This window comes from Calonectris borealis, chromosome 9, assembly GCF_964195595.1.
Source record: "Calonectris borealis chromosome 9, bCalBor7.hap1.2, whole genome shotgun sequence".
Lineage (NCBI taxonomy): Eukaryota > Metazoa > Chordata > Aves > Procellariiformes > Procellariidae > Calonectris > Calonectris borealis.
In genome coordinates, this window is record NC_134320.1 from 11,911,671 (window position 1) to 11,933,904 (window position 22,234).

At 48.6% G+C, this 22,234-nt stretch overlaps 1 protein-coding gene across 1 annotated transcript in view; it reads right to left on the minus strand.

The window, feature by feature from the left end:
- PID1 (phosphotyrosine interaction domain containing 1) overlaps nt 1-18,398 on the minus strand; it is a 90,894-nt gene extending 72,496 nt beyond the window's left edge. Inside the window, exon 1 of the mRNA XM_075158234.1 lies at nt 18,275-18,398. Coding sequence (XP_075014335.1) covers nt 18,275-18,304 — 30 coding nt within the window. The 5' untranslated portion in view covers nt 18,305-18,398. The remainder of the gene's footprint in view (nt 1-18,274) is intronic.
- Between the last annotated feature and the right edge of the window lie 3,836 nt (nt 18,399-22,234).

Below are 22,234 nucleotides of genomic sequence, written 5' to 3' on the forward strand. Positions count from 1 at the left end.
CGCCTGGGGCTGGTCCGCAGCGGAGGGGATGCTCCCGCAGCACCTCCCGGGACAGACCACACATCACCACACGGCATGCAGCACTGGCAGCAGCCTGCCGCCAGCAAAGCTTCGGAAATCACGGGATTAAACCCTCTACCGTTAATTCACTAATGCCTTCCTCGCCATATTTAAAGAATTAAATGCCTCCCTGAATGGCCATATTTAAGTAATTAAAAAAAAAAAAAAAGAGTGGAAGATAGTTAAACTTTCTATCGATGCTCTTGGCAGATGAGAAATACGCTCGCAAGAGCTGGACTTCTCCCTGGATTGATAAACAGAAAGCAGACTGCCTTCTGCGCCGGCTGCCAGCTCAGCCCAGGGAATAAAAGATGTTTTCAATTCTGGAAAAGATACATGTGCATCGAAACACTGAATACTTAGCAAGGCCTCAGTCCTGCAAGAAATCAGACCCTTACTTACCCTGCAGTGCACAGGTCTGTGGGGACTGGTGGCTGCTTGCAGTAGGTAAAAATATGCATATGGCTGAAGTTTTGCAGAAATGAGACCTTTCTTATTGTAAATATGTGCACGCTTTTACAGCAATTACACTATAGTATTTATTAGGGGCATGCCTCCTCTTTTTATTTTTTCGATTGGCACGGCTTTTCCATTTACAGCTTGCTTTAGTTCTAGTTTTGTGATAATTTCACTGCAGTATGCTCACGTATGAATATATACAGCGTGTATAGCTGGCGGTCTTCAGGGATGTTCTGAGGGATGTTCTGCAACTCAAAAGAGCAAGTTTACAGAATCTATTTATGGGTCTCACTCTGTACCCAGCCTTCAAAAACATTTCAAACCTATTTTTGCCAAAGAGTGCAGCTACTGAAGAACCACTGGGGTTGTCTAGCCTGGCTTTTGGTACCACAGAGGTCACCATCCCTAACAGTTCTTCCTTTCACCCCTGATCTCCCAAAGTTGTCACACATCTGTTAGTACGGAAACCGTCACATCTGAAAGAGTGCAAGGGATGAATAAATTTAGGAATCTTCTCATTTGCCTCCAGGTTTTCTAAGCATCTCAGAATCACAGCTTTAGATGTTGTCTCCAGCAGTAACAGATAAAAGCCAACTTAAAAAAAGCAACAACAACAATTTAAGGCAGAATATCACACATAATCGCACATCTATAGAAAACGAGGCACTACAGAAATCCCAGACTATGAGGGTCAGGCTAAAGTGATACATGATTTGAAAGAAGGCAAACAGCTCTGCTGGGAATCAGCAAAAAAATCAGACAACAAGTTAAGCAGTCATTTGCAGTACAATACAACAGCAAAATGACACTGAAACCTTAATGTCAGGACACCCGAGAAGATGCCCACGCTGCAGAGCCGCCCAGGAAGCGCCCGGTTGGGAAATACACACCAGAGCTTTGCTGAGCGATGGCCGGGAGAGGGCAGGAGTGAAAACAACTCAGCAAGACTGGAAAAGTCCGAGGGAAAAGGGTACTCACAATTTGGAATAATTTAATCCTGCTGAGTTACGGGTAGCTCGGGGCGCGTGCAGGGCAGCTTGCTGAGAGGGAGCAATGCCAGCGAAAACCTGCCTGCAAAGTGTCAAAAGCCCCTACGCTGGCCCGTGGAGCAACGCAATTGGCAAAGCCAGAAGACAACAGCAGAAGCCCGGCATTAACAGGGAGGCTGAGCAGAAATCCTGAGGACATACGTGTTTGCCACCTTTGATTTCTCCTTTTCTGGAAACACCAGTATTGCCAGCCCCAACTTTCCTTTGCTGACTGGTGATGGCATAAAAAACCAACAAGTGCACATTGCCTGGAACTGCTAACAGTTGCTCACTAACCTGGTTTAGAAGCTGAAATAAACACTACACTTTTGTTTCTAAAGGCAAAGGCTGGTCATCAAAACCCGTCTGTCACTGGCTGTGCTCCGAAACACATCCCATGGCAAACTCCCGCTTGCACTTGCACAACTGCGTGTGGCGCACACCCCACGCACCGTGCCCCAGCAGGCACACTGACCTCACCCGCCTGTCTCCTTCAATACACTAATGCGATATTTTGCCCATTGATCTAGTTCTTTAAAAAAAAAAAAAAAAACACAAGGAAAAAAAAAGGAAGGGGGGGAAAAAAAAAAAAAGGAATAATCCCAAGGCACAACCTCAGGCCCCTGATCCAGCAGCAAAGTCGTCAGTATTTTAACGATGATTTCAAACAGGAGCAAAGCCAAGCCTGAATCCTCAGATTATCCTCTGCAAAATCCCAGCATTGGTGTTACCAAAAAAAGAAGAAAAGATCAAACGGATTGGCTCAGACGGACTGTTATTTCTGTACCTATGTTTATTAACACTAGGTACATAAAACTGAGAAAAACTGAGGAAGTGCTAGAAAAACACATAGTGATGTTAACCACAATGGCAAATTAAAACTATGTACCGATCCTTTCCTTCAGCCAGGAAATATTTTCAAGCTGTTTCTTTTACAGCTAGTCACTGGGTAGGAAATGCTTTTTAGACAGAAAAATATTTTCTTTTCCAGAAGACTCCATAAAATCCACACACATAGCACAGTGTACATTTTGATGAGAATTAGTTACTTGTTTGCTGTGGTAGTTCAATACTCAGCTAATCCCCACATTGTCTAAACTTATTTCCTCCAGTAAGTGAAGAATGGTCAACAGAAACAAAACAGTTTGATTTTTAAAAAAGCAGGGGCAGAGCACTGGCAACACATCTGCAGACTGTAAAAAGCTGAAGAGCAACATCAGAGGATACAGGAGCATGTCCTTTGTGCACCTTCCAGTTTTTTCTAAGTGAAGGTATTCCAGAATAAAACATTACCAAATATAACAGAATTGAGATGTTCTAATACACAAAAATAATGTCCTAAGCCCAGAGCTATTAATTCCTAAGAGCTATGGGCTGTAGCTTATCATTATCATCTAGAAGTGAAGGATGGTTGTAACAGTCGATTCCATTTCTCCCCAGTGACTAAATCATGTACTAGCTAAATCATTTATTAATGTCAAAGGCTGACATTTTTCAATTAAGATAATGAGATTCTGGAGGCTCTGGCCATCTGAACCCTGTTTGTGTATACTCTTTCGCCAATTAAAAAAAAAACTACATCAACACAAAAAGAAGCAATCTGACAAACTGATTTTACTTAAACTGAGAAGTAAGTACTAAACATTTAGCATTAATCCTACCACATATCTGTAGCTACATACCAAGAATAAATATTTACACTAGTAACCACTCGGTGTTGGGGGTTAACACAAAGATATTAATCGAAACATGCACATTAGAAACTGAAGTCATCCTGCTTGCCATTGTAACTCTTCAGCCCCTCAGGTGAGGACCCAGCCTTTGCCCATCCAGTATCTCGGCAGAGGGACACACAGCATCCGAGGTCTGGCTGCTCGGGGAGGAGAGGAAAGGGCAAAACCGCCGAGAGAGGAGAACAAGGAAATGCTCACTCGCACAGCAGGGAAGCAGGCAGCCTCCCCGCCATCCAGAGTGCCCTGCTGATCCTGTGCCAGGTCCGAAGGAGAAGGAGACATCCCTCCAGCACCAAATACTGCCCAGGAATGGAGATAAATTCCAGATCTTTTATATATGACCCCTGTAAGTGAGCATCCTGGGCATTAGATCCTTCGCTATTAACTTCCAGTGGAGTATCTATAATGTAAGTGCTGGTAGCAACTGCCGCCTTTTTTTCTAAAGCCATCTCACATCCACCGTTTAAAATAATTCTTTATATTGACCCACTGGCTTGGAAAAAAAAGAACAAACACAAAAAAAAACCACCACCATACAGTGAAAGTTAAGATAAGCTACACAGGGTAAAACTTCAAAATCCCACAAAAGTTCAGTAAAATCAAGTCAGAGAAATAACACGGCATTGGACTAGTTGGTTCAGACGTTCAGACTAAGAGCTGGCCAGGCTCCGCATGCTTTGTTTTTGCTTTGTTTTACTTACAATTAGTTTGCAAGAGACGATGATTAGCTAGAAAAACCACATTCTCTTTTGACCTCCAGGTGTACAAAGCAGAACAGCATTAAATATTTCCTAGAGCAAACCTTGGATATGTACGCAGGGTGCAGTAAACGACCATGTGGGATAACAGCCCCGGCAGTAAATCACCACGCAGCGTTTACAGCGCAAACTCTCGCTATGGAGCCCGTTCGCTCCTGGTCAGACCTCCCAAGGCAGGCAAGCAACTGGAGGCACTGAGCAACTCAGAAGTCTCAGGCAGGTGCCAGCCTCCAAACTCTCTTCCAAAGCCTTGTTCAAAGGCTGGACCCATACAAACCACCGCATACACGAGAATTTTACAAAGCACAAGATTACAAGCCCATTCTCCACAACGGTGTGCGCTGCCAGCCCAACTCCCTGCTCTGCTGGAGATCTGGACTTTAGCATCTCTGTACCCTGTTCGTGCCTGTACACAGGCAGGATTAGAAGAGTCAAAGACAGTGACAATGGCTGCCAAGTATTATGAATCACCCAGGCAAAGCAAGGGGCGTTATTCTGGTGTAGATGGCATCACACCCTCTGTTCACCAGGGAAACGTCACTGCACAGCATAGAGGATCTAATGCACAACATCACCTTGGCATTACTAGCACTGCAATCACTCCTTTCAGGAGGAAAAACTAATTACAATAAGGAGGTGATGACATGGTAGAAAGTCATTCCTCCACAGCCAAGGAAGAATAATAGATGGACAAGTTGTGCTGTGTCAGTCTGTTCCCATTGCAAAATAATCACCCAGTCCCCCAGAGTGGTCCTGACATCCCTGCTCCCTCCCTGGCCAGCCGGTCCCGCTGGTCAGATATGAGGTGGCATTGCGAAGGGAGCCTTTACCTGCTCCTTTAGCCAGAGAGCCCTAGTAAAAGGGCTTTAATAAAACTGTATCTTAAATGAAACTGTACTGCTGCATGTTGACACCTTTTAACTGGGATGCTACAAAGACTGTAATTTTTCTGGAAACTATATTACACAGCCGTAACCGCTCCACATTGACGGCTCTGCAGCACAGTTGCCATGATTGACACCGACTGACTGTTATCCGACTCCTCAAACTCACAACATCACTTTACTATCTATATGGGAAGTCACGTACGGCACTGTAAGGACTAGGTCTTTTTTAAAGCAAATGTTTCAGTCTGATTTTATGCAGGTGTATACTGAGCTGTAAAACTCAGTAAGGAGACCAGATTGAAAAACCTCCCAGAAAGCTCTTCAATAAAAAAATCAATAAAAATATTACCAAATAGATTTGGGGGTAATAGGGAAGAATATGACAGCACTTTCCTATTGTCCCACAGATGGATTTGAGATTAAGAAAATGTTGGGAACAATGTTTTTTTCCCAGGATGAGGCAGACTGCTCTCTAACTTCAGCTCTGTAACGACGGCTGCTGGGTAAGAAACACTTTTTTGTTCCTGAGAAATGCTGGGGGGGGGGGGGGGGGAAGAAGTGGAGCAGGCATTTTAAACCCTTTGAAGAAGCAAATATATTAAATTTCCACACAAAAATGTGAAAATAAGAAAAGGCCTCAGAAACAGACTGGATTCACAAATGAGAAATACGGTTTTCAGCTGAAAAACGAAAATATTTGCTGAAGCTCCGAAGCCGGGCAGCAGGCTGCACGCTGTGCCGGGAGGTGGCTGCGGGCACCACAGGGCTGACAGCCAGCGATGCTCTGAGCCTGCTGCCAGGGCAGCCACCACGGCCCCGCACCAACCCTCCTGCGAGGGACCCACGCTCCCTTTTCCCCTCACAGAGGGGAGGAACCGTGCGACTGTGAGGCTTGTTAACACTTCCATAAATATTTTGTACAGTGGTTTTCCCCCCTACCCCAAAGCAAGCGGGTGGTGAGCTCATGGTGCGACACAGACGGTCCTCTGTCCGATACGTAGCAGCCCCTTACCCCAACAGCGTTAGGGCTCAGTCCAGAGTGACTTCAATTACACACACTTTCCAAAAAGAGTAATTCAGAAACATTCAGTTCAGCTCTCTTAGATATTAAATCTTGTCACATATATCTACTCTTCAGAAAAAAGAAAAGGAAGAAAAAAATCAGGTAAGATTTGGACTCTGAAAAACACATGAAGTATAAGAAACACAGAGTAACTCCACGGGCATTAGCAATGGCGCTTAGATTTATACCATTATCAAGATCTGAAGTTGGACCAAAAAAGAGACCCGCATATAGACAGGGGCAAAGTTTATCCTCAAGTGAACAAAACGCCATCTCTTTAGACATTAATGGCTTCTGAAATTCTCTAGCTTGATACAACATTAGTGATTTAAATGCCAAACCACATTCACTTTGTTTATCTTGGAAAGCTCCACATCCACGTAAGAACACCCTCAGACCATAACAGAGGAACGAAAGGTCAGGCTGTTACTTCTAGAACCAGCGCAGTAAACTTCAGAACAAACACGGTACGGGCATTTCCCTGGTCAATGCTGCCCACTGCATGTGGCTATTTTTCTAATATCATGTAAACAGCATGAATAACTTCTGATGTTTAGAAATAAAAAATCCTAACCTGAAAAAACAATATAAATGCCCTCTGAAAATAATTTAAACCAACCAGAAGTGAGCTGTTTCAGTGCAAGGTTTCTGCAGACGGGGCTCCTGGGCCGTGCCTGACCTCAGACCGCTCACGGACCCCAGCTGCCGACCTGCTCCTCCCCAGAAGCTCTACACATCTACATATCTACAAAGCATTTTACGTTAGTCCAAAGCCTCCTTAGATTCTGCCTTTCTGACAAACATCCCCAGATACCTTCACCTATACAGACCTCGCTGCCCCACACATCTGGACCCCTGTTCTGACCTGCTGGAGCCCAGTCCCAGGCTCAGAAAACCAGTGGGAGCTTGTCTGACCACAGGGCTGAAATCCCTAAGCTGCAGCTCTGGAACGTCTCTTTCCAGGTGAAGATCTTGCCATAACTCATTTCAGCTAGCACTTGCAGCTCACGATCTCTTCAAATGTGACTCTCCTTAGGGGAGATGAGCTCCACCGCTTCAGCAGCCTGAAACTTGTCACCTTTTTAAACGTGAGAAGGATGTGGGAGAGTGGCTTCAGGAAAGGAACAATTAAGCAGTGACTAACTAGAACTTCAGTGAATATTTCTCACTATCCTGAAGTGCCAGGGCTTCTCATCACCCTTGATGATGAAAGGCAGTCGTCTCATTCATTTAGAGCCTGGTCCCAGGCTTGCCGTGATGCACAGAAAGGCTGCCCTTCGCCTCCCCAGACCCTGCGGCAAGCCCGGTACTTCTGATGGGGCTATTTCCTACACCAGGCAGCCCCAGTCCCCACTGGGCACCCCCCAAGGAAATGATCTGAACTCCGTCCGTCACAGCTGTTGAGGAAAACAAAATCCCAAGTCTTTGCAGTGGGGTAACTCCTTGGAAGCGTGCGTCCCGTTACCGAGCCAGAAACCGCAGGATTGTGAAGGGGAGGTGCAAGGAGTCACACGCGACCTCAAAGCTACACGAAAGAGAAAGAACTGAATATTGCAACACTGATCTGTGGCAAAAGGCAACAGCAGAACCTACCTGGGCTCCTGTAACCTTTCAAACTGTGCAACTTCTCCTTCTATAGCAACTCTGTATTTTAGAGGTACAAGATTAAAACATTGCCCTTTGAAAATGCTACACATCCCAGCACCAAGCTTCAGGCTCTTTAATGAAAAAAAGAGCCTCTAAACACCAGAACAAAACAAAACAGTCACTCCCAGACAAATGCTTCCTAACATTCCTTATAAACCACTGAAAAGTTATATTGCCATCTCAAATTGCAGGATAAAAGTTAATGGATTCAAAGGCATGGAGATAAGACTGCATTCTTAAATCTGAGTGATTTAACACACATTTATCAAAGTGAACTGTCCCATCTTGTAGAAAGTAACATCCCATCTGCAGACCTCGGCACTGATGCTCTACCAACAAGAACGTGACAAAGAGGGCTCTGCTTCCTCCACCATCCCCACCACGTTTCCCAGCAGGCAGCTTTGTTGGTGGCCGTGCCGCACAGCCTGGGGCAGCCGGGGTCACCAACCCACGGCTCCCGGGGGAGCCCAGCCCGCGAAGGGGGCAGGCTCAGAGCCGGGGCCGACCCCTGCGTGTCTCGGGAGTCACTGCTGGGTTTGCTCTTCGTTGCCTACCGGAAAAATTAACCACCCAGCACTCTTTAACAGCCCTGCTCATCCCTCCAGCAGTTCATTCTAGCAGGAGGCACCAAAGCTGTCGTTACTATCAGGACTTTCTCAAACGCGCGGTACCAAGCTCAATAGGCCCTTTCAGCCAAACTATGGAGAAGACCAGTGTAAAATTTTCAAAATATCCTTCCTTCTGATTCTAATCCAAACAACAGAGCACAGCTGTGAAAACTGAAGCCTGTGCAGATCCGTGCTGTACAGGCTCCCTCTTAAAAGCACTGGGACAAGATTCAAGCTCCTACATTTTCTGATTCAAATTCATGGCAAGGCACAGAAAATTCCCGTGGACTAGGGGAAAAAAAGAAAGAAAGAAAAAAAAAACCCAAACCACAAAGCAAAACAAATCTCCCCACATTAAAACTGATTTAATATCATTCAGCAATGCTGGAACTGGCAGCACAGAAAGCAATATGGACACTACGAGATGAATAAGCCAGCCACAGAAATATCTCACTTCATCCTCTGCACACACATGCAAATGCTTCTAGGTTTGGGTTCACCTCTGCCTTAAAATAGCTACATATGAGAAATCTGTTACATTGCCTGTTTCTGTACCTGGAAGTAATACTTCCTCAGTCCCCTCACAAACGATCCCATGAAAAACATCATTCAGCCCATCAGACAATTTGAAATCCCCAGATGCAAAGCAACACACAGTCAAAATCCTTTCTCCAATCTTTGTATTGACTTACTCCTGTTAATCTGATGCTTAAGCTGACAATTTTGCGCAAGATGAAAGAAATTTGCTGCCGTCTTCCACAGACACGCGCAGGGCAGCGAGCTGGGGCAGCGGTACATGCTATGCCCTGACACCCAGGCAGCTTGGGGAGCTGCAGCTTGGTGCTTGCTTAAGTTCAAGTTTTCTGGTCAAAAACTGGAAAAAAAATAATAAATTCCAGATGGAAAAGCTAAAAACAGGCAAAAGGTTCTGTTAAATAAATAGTCTCAAATCAGGGGAAAAAAGATTAAAATGCTGTTTTTGAAGTCCGATGTACTTTTTTCTAATAATTTTGCTGTTTATCTTTACGTTCTCCAGCTCCGAGCTGGAGCCAGAAGAACCAGCACACCATGACACAACTCTTCTCGTGGGGTTCCTCTCCCCAGCAGAAGGAAATACTAGAAAACTGACGACAAGATTTCTTAATATAACACTAGAAACCAAGTTCAGCCCATTAATTTGGACTGGATAGTCCGCCTCCCCGCCGCAAGAAACTATACCATTTTGAGGTCAGTATCATCTTCATTGGCTCAGAAAGCACAGATTAATCCTGACAGCAGGAAGGCTCGTCCCCAGCTACAGGAAAGTCGCGGAGCAGCTGAGATTCGCTCTGGAGAGCCTCCCCCTGCAGCCATTCCGCCTGTCCCTTCTGTCTCTCAACACCAGGCTCAGGGAGGGAACGGAGAGCTAGGAACTTGCAGGCTCAGATGATGTATCTGATGTTGCCACCATCACCACAGAGGTCCCATGTCCTTGGTCCCCTGCAGACCCCAAAATCCTCTGTCCTGGCCTCCAGCCAGCAATCACTCTCAGGAAGAAACTCCATAGCACGGAGAAATGTTTGGTGTAAATCAGACTAGACAAACTTTCTGATTCTCCTGTAACAACCCAATAGGTGGGACTGCTGCTCTGCTCTCAAACCCAGCCAGGCCCAAGGGTGGTAGTGGAGCTTGAACCAAATGCCACTGCAAGATCTTCAGGGCAGCTATTCCACTGGTGGGACCAGACCCTGAACATCACTTCTCCTCTCCAGGCACTGAATGACTGGACAAGTTTTCAGAAGGGTAAAAAACTGTCCGGAAAAGCCTGACCCTAAATGGAGCTCTGAATACTTGGAAACTTACTCCAGGGTCATTCTGAAAGCTTCACACAAAACATACGGAATAACCACCTCTCAAACCCAGAAGGAGCCTGGCATGGGAAGAAAGAGCTTAAGGACATTTAACACAAATCTGAGCTTCAGGACATTTAACTAACCTTCTATCCGCTCGCAGTGTTCTTGGCAGTTCCCATCAAATGTATCTGAAGAAAACACGTTCGCATGAGGAGACGGTTGAAAGTTGTCCGGCACAACACAGACCCGACACCACAAGGGGCATGGCACAAGCGTGCCGGCTGCCCGACACCACAAAGGGCATGGCACAAGCGTGCCGGCTGCCCGACACCACAAAGGGCATGGCACAAGCGTGCCGGCTGCGCCGCTGCTACAGCGCGGAGATCCCAAACCCAACAGCGCTGCACTCGCAGCATAGCTCGGTCAGTAAAACGTATTATTAGTAACTCAGGTCAGAAATGTTAACATGTTAACATTGCCTGGAAGCACAACCAGCCATTAAGCTGTGAGAGGGAAGTGAAACAGCCCAAAAAAGGCCCCGGACCTGCTCCAGATCTCCCACCCCCTCCCTTGAAGCACTCGGCATGACGTGGCAGGGGAAGCCTGCAAGGGAACAGAGGCAAAGAGCTGGAATGGCAAAATTTTTATATTTCCAAATCGACATTGGAATTACTACCACCGATTATCATTTTGTCAGAAAAGTAGTTATTATTTAAATGTTCCCAATGAAAACACGTATGGAGGTTCTTCAAAGAGACCAACACTGCAGAAGCCATCACTGAACTGCTAAGGTAAGGGTCAGTGCAACGAGATCGACTTAATCATTCTGAGTCTGTGTATAATTTTGTTGAAGTGCCATCATTAAAAGAATATCAAACATCAGGAATACACAACTTTTTTCTTTTCTTAAGATTCTGCACATCAAAGATTTATATTTGCCACTCCATATTTTCAGGAGGAAAAACAAATAATGAAAAGCCGTATTAGGTCTTCTCAAGACACATTTACAATCACCCACATTTAAAATCTTCAGTCAAAGAGTTCTGATGCACTTATTCAGAAACAGCCCAGAAGACTAACACTACTGTCACCTGTAACTTTTCCAGCTACTATCTGAAGTGCAAATAAGTTCAATTATTATACATGAAAGCACTGTGAAAAAAAAACCAAACCAAACAAGTACTAAACATTGCTTACAGGGACTTTTCAGCCACATATTTACATGTCTCTGGGCCAGACTCTCATCTTGCTTGCACAGAGAGCCAAATCGCAAACGAAGTCCCCACCGTACTGCTCTACCTGCGAGGATGCCAGCACAAAGCCTCGCAGCCTAGCACGCCGCCCGTCGCCCAGCTGAAGGTCTGTCTGCTGCAAACACAATCACACGTGGAAGGAAACGGTAACGCTCTGGACACACCACTGCTGACCCTCCTGCTGGCTGCCACCAGGGACAAAGCAAAAATGAGAAACAGGCAGTTAAAATTCTGAACTACTTAGACTGAATGCTTTAGTTTGTCTTCCTTCAAGGAAATCACTGCTTTATTTTTTTTTTATTTTTCTTGGTCATCAAACAGGCTGTCAGCTTCATAAACAGAAACTAGTAGTACACTATAAACGAACCCTTAAGATTGTTTCCCAGGGGGCTTTCCACAAGGCAGTCACTGATTTTGATTTTCTTTTGGTCATAGAATGCTTCCCAAAATTAGCATTTTTCCAGAGCCATTCAAGAATAAATAACGTAGAAAAAAGGAACTGCCCAAGCTAAGTGGTGCCAGATGAGCTTGCTGGAATCAGAGAGCTTTGTTTTAAAGATCCCTGACTGCTGTTAAGTCATAGCAGCAAACTAGTGGAAAAACTTTGATGCCTTGAAAGATATCCTGAAGCTATATAGTGCCAAAACGCTGGGCTGTAAGACTTCCCGGATGTTTGCATCCACATGACTCAAGCTTAAATTTCAAATACTTTTCACTTTTTCCTTCTGACATAATATTTAATAAAACCAGAGCTCAGTAGTAGTATCAGTCCTGCTACACATGACTTGCAGCGGTTTCTGCCTAGACAGCTGTTTGTGTGCTTTATACTTACAACCTGTTTGTGTTTGGTTTAACGAAGAGTTTTTCCATGTGCTTTTAAAAATTGGAAAACAATTGTTTCAACCGACTGTAGACTGCATTTTTAATAGATGTATGCATCTGAACACCAAGCATGTAATAGAAAGACGAGAAGCTCCTTTTGAAAGCACCAACAGCACCTAAAACCACATTACATCTGAACAGATGCAAACAAACGTTGTCATAAAACCACTGCGCCCACGATTACCTCGAAGCCATGACACAGAGGCAACGCTGCCCAGAGCTGACTTCTCTTTAGTGAAGAGTTTCAATACTCCTGACATGGGAAAGGTGTTTGAGGTGTATACTAGGTGGTAGTGGATGCATGTAATATGCACACATTTAGCAAAGAGTCTATCATCCCCAAATCCAAAAGTACCAGCAGATTCAAGATGGCCAGTTACAGGGTGCAGTAACAGCAAAACAGGCAATGTGTTTATGAAGGAGGGCAGTGCTTGCAGGCAGGCCAGAAAGTGAGCAGCAACACCCCCAATACTGCTGCTTTCGCTTTTTTCACTTCCATCAATACCTGCACTGTGGTTTTACTGCTATATCTTAACCATGCGGAGGTAAATTACACCAACAACTCAAAGACTATGGTAAAGCAACCTTACACAAACCTATCTCCATGGACTTCGGAGGGGCTGCACAAGTTACGTGATGGCCAAATTAAGCCTCCAGGTTGAGGGAATCAAACCTGCCGAGCAAAGAAGGACCTGAAGCTTCCTGCCTGACGTCACCCACTTTGCTTCGTCTCACCTCGTGCACCTGCAGCTCCCCCCCCCCCCCCCCCCGTATTTCACAGCACATTAGAAGAGATGTGGAACTCTATTTTATGAAAGAAAGAAATTCTAGCAGCATGAGAATACGCTGCAGCCATCCGCTATTAAAACCTTGCCAGAAATGGCCCAAAACTGTGGGTTTTGGTAAGAATATCAAATTTCCAGATGAGTAGACAGAGAGTCACTGAAGTCCTACCGTGAACACTTGGCTGTTTGCATGTCCGTATGAAGCCAACTCACCGAACGATGTCCCGAAGCAGGGAGCCAGTGGCGGGGCTGGGAGGCGGCAGGCAGCAAGGGGATCTCTCTTGCTGCCCTCCAGTGGTCCGGGGCAGGCCCAGACGATGGCAGAAACCAAGTGACCACTTGGCAAGGGGCAACTGCGTGCCCAAGAAAAACATCTGAAACAGCAGCGTTTTCCCACCTGGACCCACGGGCAGGGGCAGGACACGGGATGGGAGCCAGCTCCGCAACACGGCACCCTGTCTGCTCCCTGACCCCGCTCACGCGAGTCCACCAACGGCACCACCTGCAGAAGAAAAGCGAGAGCTTCTCCAAAAGAGAGGCTCGTGGGCACAGCTCAGCTCAGGGATGCCCGGCGTTACAGCACGAGGCCGGGCAGCACCAGCACTGCTGCATCTTGTGCGCCAGGGGAAAATGTATTTGGACAGGGCGATCCCTATTACCCACATGCGTTAAGAGAAGCAGGAAAACTTATAAACAGGGCTTATAAACTGCACGACCTCAGAAACTATGCACCCACTGGGATTTATTATCTAGAAACAATGTCTGGCATCAAGCTTCCAGGAAAATTTAGGTTTCAAAGCAAATAGCAGTCATCTCTCAGACAGGCACGCGAAGCTGCAAGAAGACCTTGCTTGTTTTCAAAAACCACTTCAGAGTCCTCACGGGAGCATCGCTGAGGCCAGCGGCTCCAAAATCCCAGCTGCTCCACTGAGGGCTCCTGACCCTCGCCTCCCAAACCAGGCACAGAGGGTACATTTGGAAATAATTTTAAAGAAAGATTTCAGATTATTTTCAGCATCGTTTCAACCAGTGCCACTGCCACAAACATCAAGCCAAAGATCAGAGCATGCTGCTTATAACCATTGATAAGCTCTGCTGCAAACAGAGCAATGAAAACCATACTCAAAAGGTACAGCGAGCCCTGGGCTGGAGCCCCGGCATTCCCAGCAGGAAGAACAACACTTAAATACCTGAAGCAGCCCCGGTCGCTGCTCCAGCAGAGGAGATGGGGGGGGCACTCGCATGTTCAGTACGTTCACCCGCATTTTACTGAATGCAAACCAGGAATGCTGCCACAGAAATCAGAGGGGGAAAAGTCTTCAAAAAAGACACAGTCCCAGATCATCTCTTTTACTTTAAGCATGAATAATGCTAATGCCTGTGTTACCTGCAAAATCACAAACTTCTCGAATACCTCACCAGAGACTCGCTGATCCCTGTGGTACATTCCTGCAATGTCCCAGCTGTGTGGCTTCCCATGTAACTGACTGTCCCACTAGCTTTGGAGAAAATACACGTAACTGCAATATTGCTATAGGTGAATGAATCACAAAAGGAGAAAGGAAAGGAACAGCAAAAGAAAAAGCATGCTTCACTGTATTATATTGTCAAGGAAATTCCAGAAAGCTACATATTTACATTTTTCTAGCTTATTCTTCTAATCCGTTTAATTTAATTCAACGTATCTGCTAGAAACAGCAAGGCTTCTTCATTAAGCAGCAGGATAACAGGAAAAGCTTCCATCAGAGAGAAGCAGAGTGGAGAAGAGAGTGACCAAAAAAAAAAAACACCACTAAAAAATCCCAAACCAAAAAACGAGTGATCACAACTTATTCCAGGAAAGCCAGAAACCAAAGTCCCTGGAAGGGGGGTGCATGTCAGCAGCAGATGAAGCTTTCAGCAGCAAGTGGCCATGACAACAGTGGGGAGATGTCCAGCTCGTGCCCCAGCTCACTGCATTTTTGTAACCCAGCTGCTGGTGACACTTCATTCCTATTGCGTATGCGTGAGCTCTGCTGCTGACCTCACTACTGGAATTGTACCCGTCTAGTCAACGCCAAAAATTTCAGCACAAACTGTGAAACTTGACAGGACCGAGCACATTTGGAACAAAAGTAGCTTTCACATGAACGGCCACAGACCAGGAACACGCAGCCTTGTTATACACTGCATGAGACTGGGAAAGGAGACCCACAAGCCATAGATGACCGTGTCAGAACATGACAGAAGCCTTCACGCCACAATGCTCACTCCCGTTTAAGTTAAACATACGCAGCTCTCCTTAGCAATGAGGGCAGGACTGACCCACACCAACAGGCAGTCACTTCCAAAGTCAGTTCATACTTTCCCTTACTGAACCAAGCCAAAAGAAATATTCTGAAAGATGAAAATATTTTCACTGCCGTTTTACTTAGGACAGAGCTGCACTTCACCATGGCTGGATATTAACGCAAGATGCATCAAAATGGGTCAAAATTACACCACATACAACTCACACATGAAAACATTAAGAAAGCTGTGCCAGCTCCATGCTTTCTGCATCCATAGATCAGCTTGAAGGAGAACCTATAGAAGACAGGGCCGGACCTGCCATTATACATCCCCCAAACATCCTGCAGAAGTGACTTGGCATAACCCATAATCGCAGAACACATGAATAGAGACCACAAGTCGTCATCTACTCTACCCAGTGACCAAATACCCCCCTGCTACAACCAAAATCCCACGCCTAGCACCCTCCCAACACATGCTTGCCAGCCAGGGACAAGCAGAGGGCCCCCCTTCGACACCCTGATGACACCAAGATTTGTTTCACAGCAACTTGTTGCCAGGAGAGCGGGAGCTTGGGACAAAGAGAGCACCGTGGGACACCTGAAACTGAATTAAGATGTCGAGGGGGGAGAAAGAAGAGAAAAAACATGTATTTATTGCCTTGCACAAGATCTCCTGGGGGGGGGGGGGGGGGGAGGGCAGCACTGCCAGCAGCCCTAGCTAGGCTGGTGATGCACAACATACAGTTCTTGGGGACAGAAGGGGAGATCAGGCTACTTGAAGTTACCAGGTTTCAAAGATCTTTTGGAGACAAAAAAAATTCAGAGGGGTTGGGGATATTAAATAGTGTATTGCCTATGCAACTCTGGCTCGTGTGTATATGGATTAGGATCCAGCTCCCAATTACAGGATCACATCCTAGTTACTCCCAGCATCCTTCCACTAACTGTATTCATTTTGTCCACTGTTCACTATGTTGTTATTTAAACTCTTGCGTGAACACAGAATTATTACGGGCTTTTTGTGGCTTTTCCAAGGCTTTCCCCTTCTCCCCATTTTAGGAGCTGGTACAAATCCAAAGCATCATTTAATTCTGCAATTTTGGATCCCTCTGGCTTGTTTTTTTAGAGCACCTACAGCTCTTCATACACTTCCCCAGCAACTCCTGTTGGCAAGAAGCACAATTATGGGCGCTTAGCATTTTGGGAGGCTCAGGATGCGTGGAGTCTCCAGCTAGAGGTGACAGTAGGTAGCACAAAGTCAGTGGCCACTGCTGAGAATTTTGGTGCTTGTGGCTCCCCTCCAGAAACAGGGAGGAGCACGGGCTCCCCTCGCTGCAGGCCTGGGTTGTGCTGCAACAGGTAAGCGAGAGGTCCAGCGAGCATCCCCCTTCCAGGCAGCCCTGGTTCCCCACAGCACATGGCCTTTCCCACCGGCTCCCTAAGGCAAGATCCCTAACGGTGCACGGGATACATGAGGCAGCTGAATAAGGTTACACTTACAACCTTACTCTGAAAAACTTGGTTCTTTTTAGCCTTGCATGCTCTTGTAGGCAGTATCAATTTGTGATATTAGTATCTGTTATTTTTAACACCTCCTAATTCCACAAAGGGGGCACGTAGCCAGTCCATTCGATCCAGACTATCAACCTCAGCCTCCTCCTACTCTTTCCCTTCCCTCACCTTCTCCTTTGCCCCCAAGTGTTGGATGCAGCCTCACCTCAGGTCCTTCCCCTGCAGCAGCATCCCCCCGAGGGGACACCATCCCTCCAGAGCACAGGTGACACAGGTGCTCCTGCCTCCACATTAACTCCACTCCCACCCAAGATCATTGACTCCCTAACACAGGTGATCTTGCTGCTCGTGTTCAGCACAGAGAGGTTTCTGGCTAACACGAGGAAACAAATAAATAATAATGCACTCACATAGTTTTTACCCTGGAATCCATAAGCTATGGATGTGGCATATCATTCCTATCCACTAAAAATCAAGTTTCTCGTTGTAAAGAAGAATATGTCTTTTTAAGAACAGGAATTATTCCCATTACTGGCTGGTGCGGATTAAAGCTCGGATCTGCTCAGCTTGGCTTTACTATCAACTCAAATCAAACCACTGAATTTTCTGCTTGATAATATCAAAGCAAATTCTCAATTTGAATTGCAAAAGCAATAATAACCTTTTCTTGTCATCAACTAAGACCATTGATTCTTACTTAAAATGTCCAGTTCTCTCTCACTAGACACTTGCTCTGGAAAACTATGAAGTCGACAGAATGGAACTACAAAGTGAGTTTTATTTCATCGTGCTCTCTGCCTGTGTCAGATTTCACCCTGAATATGAAATACGCATAAAAGCATACATTAAAAAAAGACAGAGCCCAGGGCTAGCAGAGCCCGACCCGCTGCCACGGGTGCGGGCCACGGAGAGGCGGCACGGGGGAACCCAAGTTCCCATGAACCTCCCGGACCTGTAGATTCGGGGTGGCAAACGGCTCCCGCGGGATCGTGTGTCCCCCGCGCTCCGCTCCGCGGGTTCCCCGCGACCGCGGCGGGGGTATCCGTCCCGCACCGCGGATGCGCGCGGCGGCCGGGCCGGCGGGGCTCTCCTTCACCTGAGGGGTGCGCGGGGAGAAGCCCCCAAACGGCGCTTCCCCCGCCGAAACCCCACCGAGCCGCGCCGCCTCCCGGGGCCGGGGTGGCCGCAGCCGCGGCCAAAGCCCCGCCGGGAGCGCCGGAGCCGCCGGGCAGCGGCAGCCGGGACCCGGGACGCCGCCGGGGCAGCGCCTCCCTCCCCCGCACTGTGTGCGTGCCCCGTTCCCCCCCACCCCCCGCGCACCCACCCTCAGCAGAGGCAGGGGGAGAAGTTGCCACAAACTCCCGGTACCGGGGGGTGATGCTCCGCCGGCGCCGGCCCCGCTCCCACCACCCCAGCCTCAGCCCCCGCCGCCCTCCCCGGACAGCTCCGCGGGCTCGGCCCCCCGCCCCGGGCCGGCCCCCCGCCCGCGCCTACCTGCAGCCGCTCCGTGGCCGGCTGCCACATGGTGCCGCGGCGGCGGGAGGCGCTGCCGAGCGGGCGCCGAGCGCGGCTCTCTGCGGGCGCGCTCCCCTCCGCGCCGCGCCGCTCCCCGCCCCGCCCCGCCCCGCCGCTCCGCCCACGCCCCGCCCACGCCTGTCCGCCGCGAGGCGGCGGGGGCGGGGGCCACGCGCGGACCCGCTCACCAGCGCGGGGACCGGCTGCAGCGCGGCTGTCCCCGTGGCACAGCATCCCCCGCGGGGTGACATCCCCCACGGCGTGGCTCCCCGCGCGGCGTGGCCTCCACCTGCAGCCGCTCCCTGGGGACGCGCAAGGGAAGGGGAGCAGCGCAGACATCCCCGGCTGCCAGCACGCCCCGTCGTCTCCCCTCGGCATCGCTCTCTCTGGGCAGAGGTGCCAACCTCCCCACTTGCATTCCCTGTGCACTGCCTGGGAGGACGGAGGGGGCCCTCCAGGGGAGCCCTCCCCAGAGGCAGCCTTCCTCACGGCAGCTGAAACTTCTTCCTCCTCTTCTTCGAGAGGTTTACACCACTTCCAGGTCAGCAGGGCGCTGCCCTGCTCCATAAGGCCCTGCCCATGCCCGTGTCCAAGCTGCCACTGGCATTGAAGGGGCACGGAGCACAGGGGGCCACCGGTTGGGGTCAGGATCCCTCCTGCCCTGTCAGCCCCGGGGTGGCTGCAGGGCCTGTGCCACGGCAGCATCAAGCTCACGCCCAGCTGTTTCACAGCACCGGCATCAACAGCTCCGGCAGGACAAGGACAGGCTTTGGGATCTGCCTCCTCCTGCTATCAGACAGTAAAATACCCTATGGTGCGTCTCGACCGCCTTTCCCCACAAACAACCCGAACCTCTGGTGCTACATTTGGGGTGTGGACAGAGGAGTAGGGGCACAGCGCTGTGGAGAGCTGCCCCAGCACTGCCGAAGCTGCACTCCCCCTCGCCTCCGAGACCAGCCCAGCTCAGGCCCCGTCTGCGCTTCTGGCTCCTCCTGCCCCCCACCCTGCGCGAGGCCTGAGCCGTGGGAGCGACAGAAGTACCACCATTTCCACCCCCTGAGCCTTCCAGAGAAGGCAGCAGCAGATTAAGGCATAGCACTTGCAGTCGACAGATTTGTTTCCAAATACTGAGGTGAAAAAACTCATCTCCTGCCCCCAGTCCCGGCTGTACCCACAGCACGCACCCACCCACCTGCCCCCCAGACCTGCCAGGATATACCCGCACCACGGCTCACCCGAGCCACACCACGGTGGCAGCACCAGTCACAGCTCCAGCTGCCACACGGGCGTATAAGGAAAATTGTTGTCAATGTTATTAAAATAACGTATGAATCGCAACGTTCGCGTCACCCTCACAATTATCTGACTTGATGTTTCCATCTCCTTAGACGGATCCGCTCCGCGGTGCCTGCCAGGCAGGGGGGGGCGATGCTGCTGCTGGCCCCAAGTGAACTGTTGGCTAACAGCGCCTAACCAGGCACAGGACGTCCCTTCATGCAGTAAAAGGCAAAAAACCAGACCTGAGCCCTCTTTTGTTATCCAGGAGGTTAAAGGCAAAACCTCCAGAACTACCTACATGACTTCGGTGCTGGGGCCACGTTTTAAGACATGGCAGAGCCACATCCCGGCTGCCCCGCACAATGGAGGGAGCAGTGCCAGGAGCGCGGTGCAGCCACTGGGCCTGGGCTGCCCCGATCCGGCCCCGAGGGAAGCAGTGCGGGCAGCGGGGTGGGGGGTTCTCCCATGGCTCTGCCTCAGCACTCGCAAGGGCATGTGCACGCTCTTTCCCTGGCTTGTGCAGGGACATGCAGGCATTGCTCTTCCCAGGGGAGATCACAAATGCCACAGAAAAGGGAAAGTCTCTAAAGACTTTGAAAGGCACCAAAGAACATTTTTCCAGGCACAAAAGCCACCCCTGACCCCCCTGCTGACCCGGGGCTGCCCAGGCAGCACCTCACACTTGGGTGCCGGGAGGATTTGGTAAAAAACCACAGGAGCACGTGTCATGCTTGTCCCCGGCGCTAACCACCACAGCCCTCAGCCTGCAAGCCAAGTGTGCAAGCCCAAGGGGCAAGTCGGATATCATTTCAGTGTCAGTGCTCTAAATAGCAAAGCAAAGCAATATTTAAGGGCATCTTCCCAAAAAGCCAGGGTTTGCGATGGCATCCAGTTCACCTGCGAAGAAACGCTGTCCCTTGCGGGGCCGCACGGCCACTGTGGCACCTCGGGGACCAACACCCTGAGACATGTGGCAGGATCCGGGCGAGGCTGCATCTGGTCAGAGTGGGGCCTCAATGAACTTTTAAATTGTTTCTGAAAACACTTCACCGGTACATCCCTTAGCAGTGACAGCCTAATTAAAGCGATTCAAGTCTTACAGCTTCATTTACTCATGCATCACCGTCCTCTCTCCAGGAAGGGAAGCACTAACCCTGCACCAGCTCCTGACCGAGACACCCACCGGAGCTCTCCCCACTCGCTGAGCAAACTCTGTGTCCCTGTCACCCTCTTGTTTCTTCTGACTGATGCTTACACTCCCGCGCAAGGGAGGCATTTTCTAAAAGCCTCGCTCTTCCTCAAGTGAACTCCGGAGCAGTTTCATCGATCCTTCCCATACGGGTTAATCGACCCACCAAGGCTGCCTGAACCAGCTGGGAGCAGGCACAACCCAGGCTGTCGTCAGCGGCACACAAAGGAAGTCCAGGATCTGCAATTAGCAGAAGGAGACCAAGCCTACGGCTGGAGGCTGCTTCCCTCTTAGTTTACATGACTTTTATACAAACCAAAACAACTGGGGGGGAAATTTGTGTTTGCCGCAAAATGCATGGCAGGCTATTAGAACAAACAAGCAGAAACAGTCGCTTACTCAATTTCCAAAAGGATGTGAAGATGGAGAAAATGAATGCTGTAGGCTTCAGGCTGAGGTTGTGTGAGGGGAAGGTAGGAATATGCTTACAGGTAGAGAGGAGCAGCTTGATTGCAAATTTATGAAACCAAACTGGTTGATTAAAGAGCAATCTGTGAGCTGAGACAGCGAGCAGCGCTGTGGGGACGAGACAGCGAGCAGTGCTGTGGGGACAAGACAGCTACGGAGCCACCCGGCTTGGGTGTGTTTAGTCTCCAGGAGTATTCAAGCGTCACATGGGTTATGGCCATGCCAAGAAAGTCAGCCCTGCTTTTGCCATTTCGGACCTGCCCCACGATGCCTCTGTGGGAAACTCGCTTTTCGGCTGGACCGGGCGCTGCCGGGGTGGCCAGGGCACCAGCCAGAGCCCAGCTCAGGAAATTATTAATTAAACTCTGGTGAGTTCATGTCACAATCTCACTAAGATGAGGTAATTTTTACCTAGGCTTTCTAATGTTTTAATCCAAGCATCATTTTCTATTGGGTGTCTAAGCTGTTCTGCATTAGGTAAGTTCTACTCCCAGCCAGTCAGAAATCTTTTGCATTTGCTTAAATAAATAGTGTGAATTCATATTTCCAGGATGTACCATGTTCCAGAATGTGCCTGTAAGAAGATACAGATATTTTTTCTACTAATTTTCCTTTTACTGTGCCAAATTGTGGAGTTTCTCTTCTTGTAATAAGTTAATATTAAGAGTTTTTTCCAAAGACTGCAATACGTAACGCAGTATTGGTTGGTCCCACTTCTCTTGGTCTCCTTCACTTCTGTGCTCACAGGACAGAAATACTGGAGCCAGGGGAGTTCTCTCATTTCAAAGGGGAGTATTTGACGCAATAGGACCAATTTAACTTCTATTCACACAGTAAAGTTGAAGCTTCAATGTAAAAGTAAAGTTGAAGCTTCAATTTTCAGTGACTCCAGGATATTTTCTCTCTTTTAATGGCTCCTAGTTATTTAGTTTGTCTTCCTTTTGCACCATCTCATACCCTAATGTAAGGTGTTTATAGCAACATCACTCCTTTGCATTTGAAAA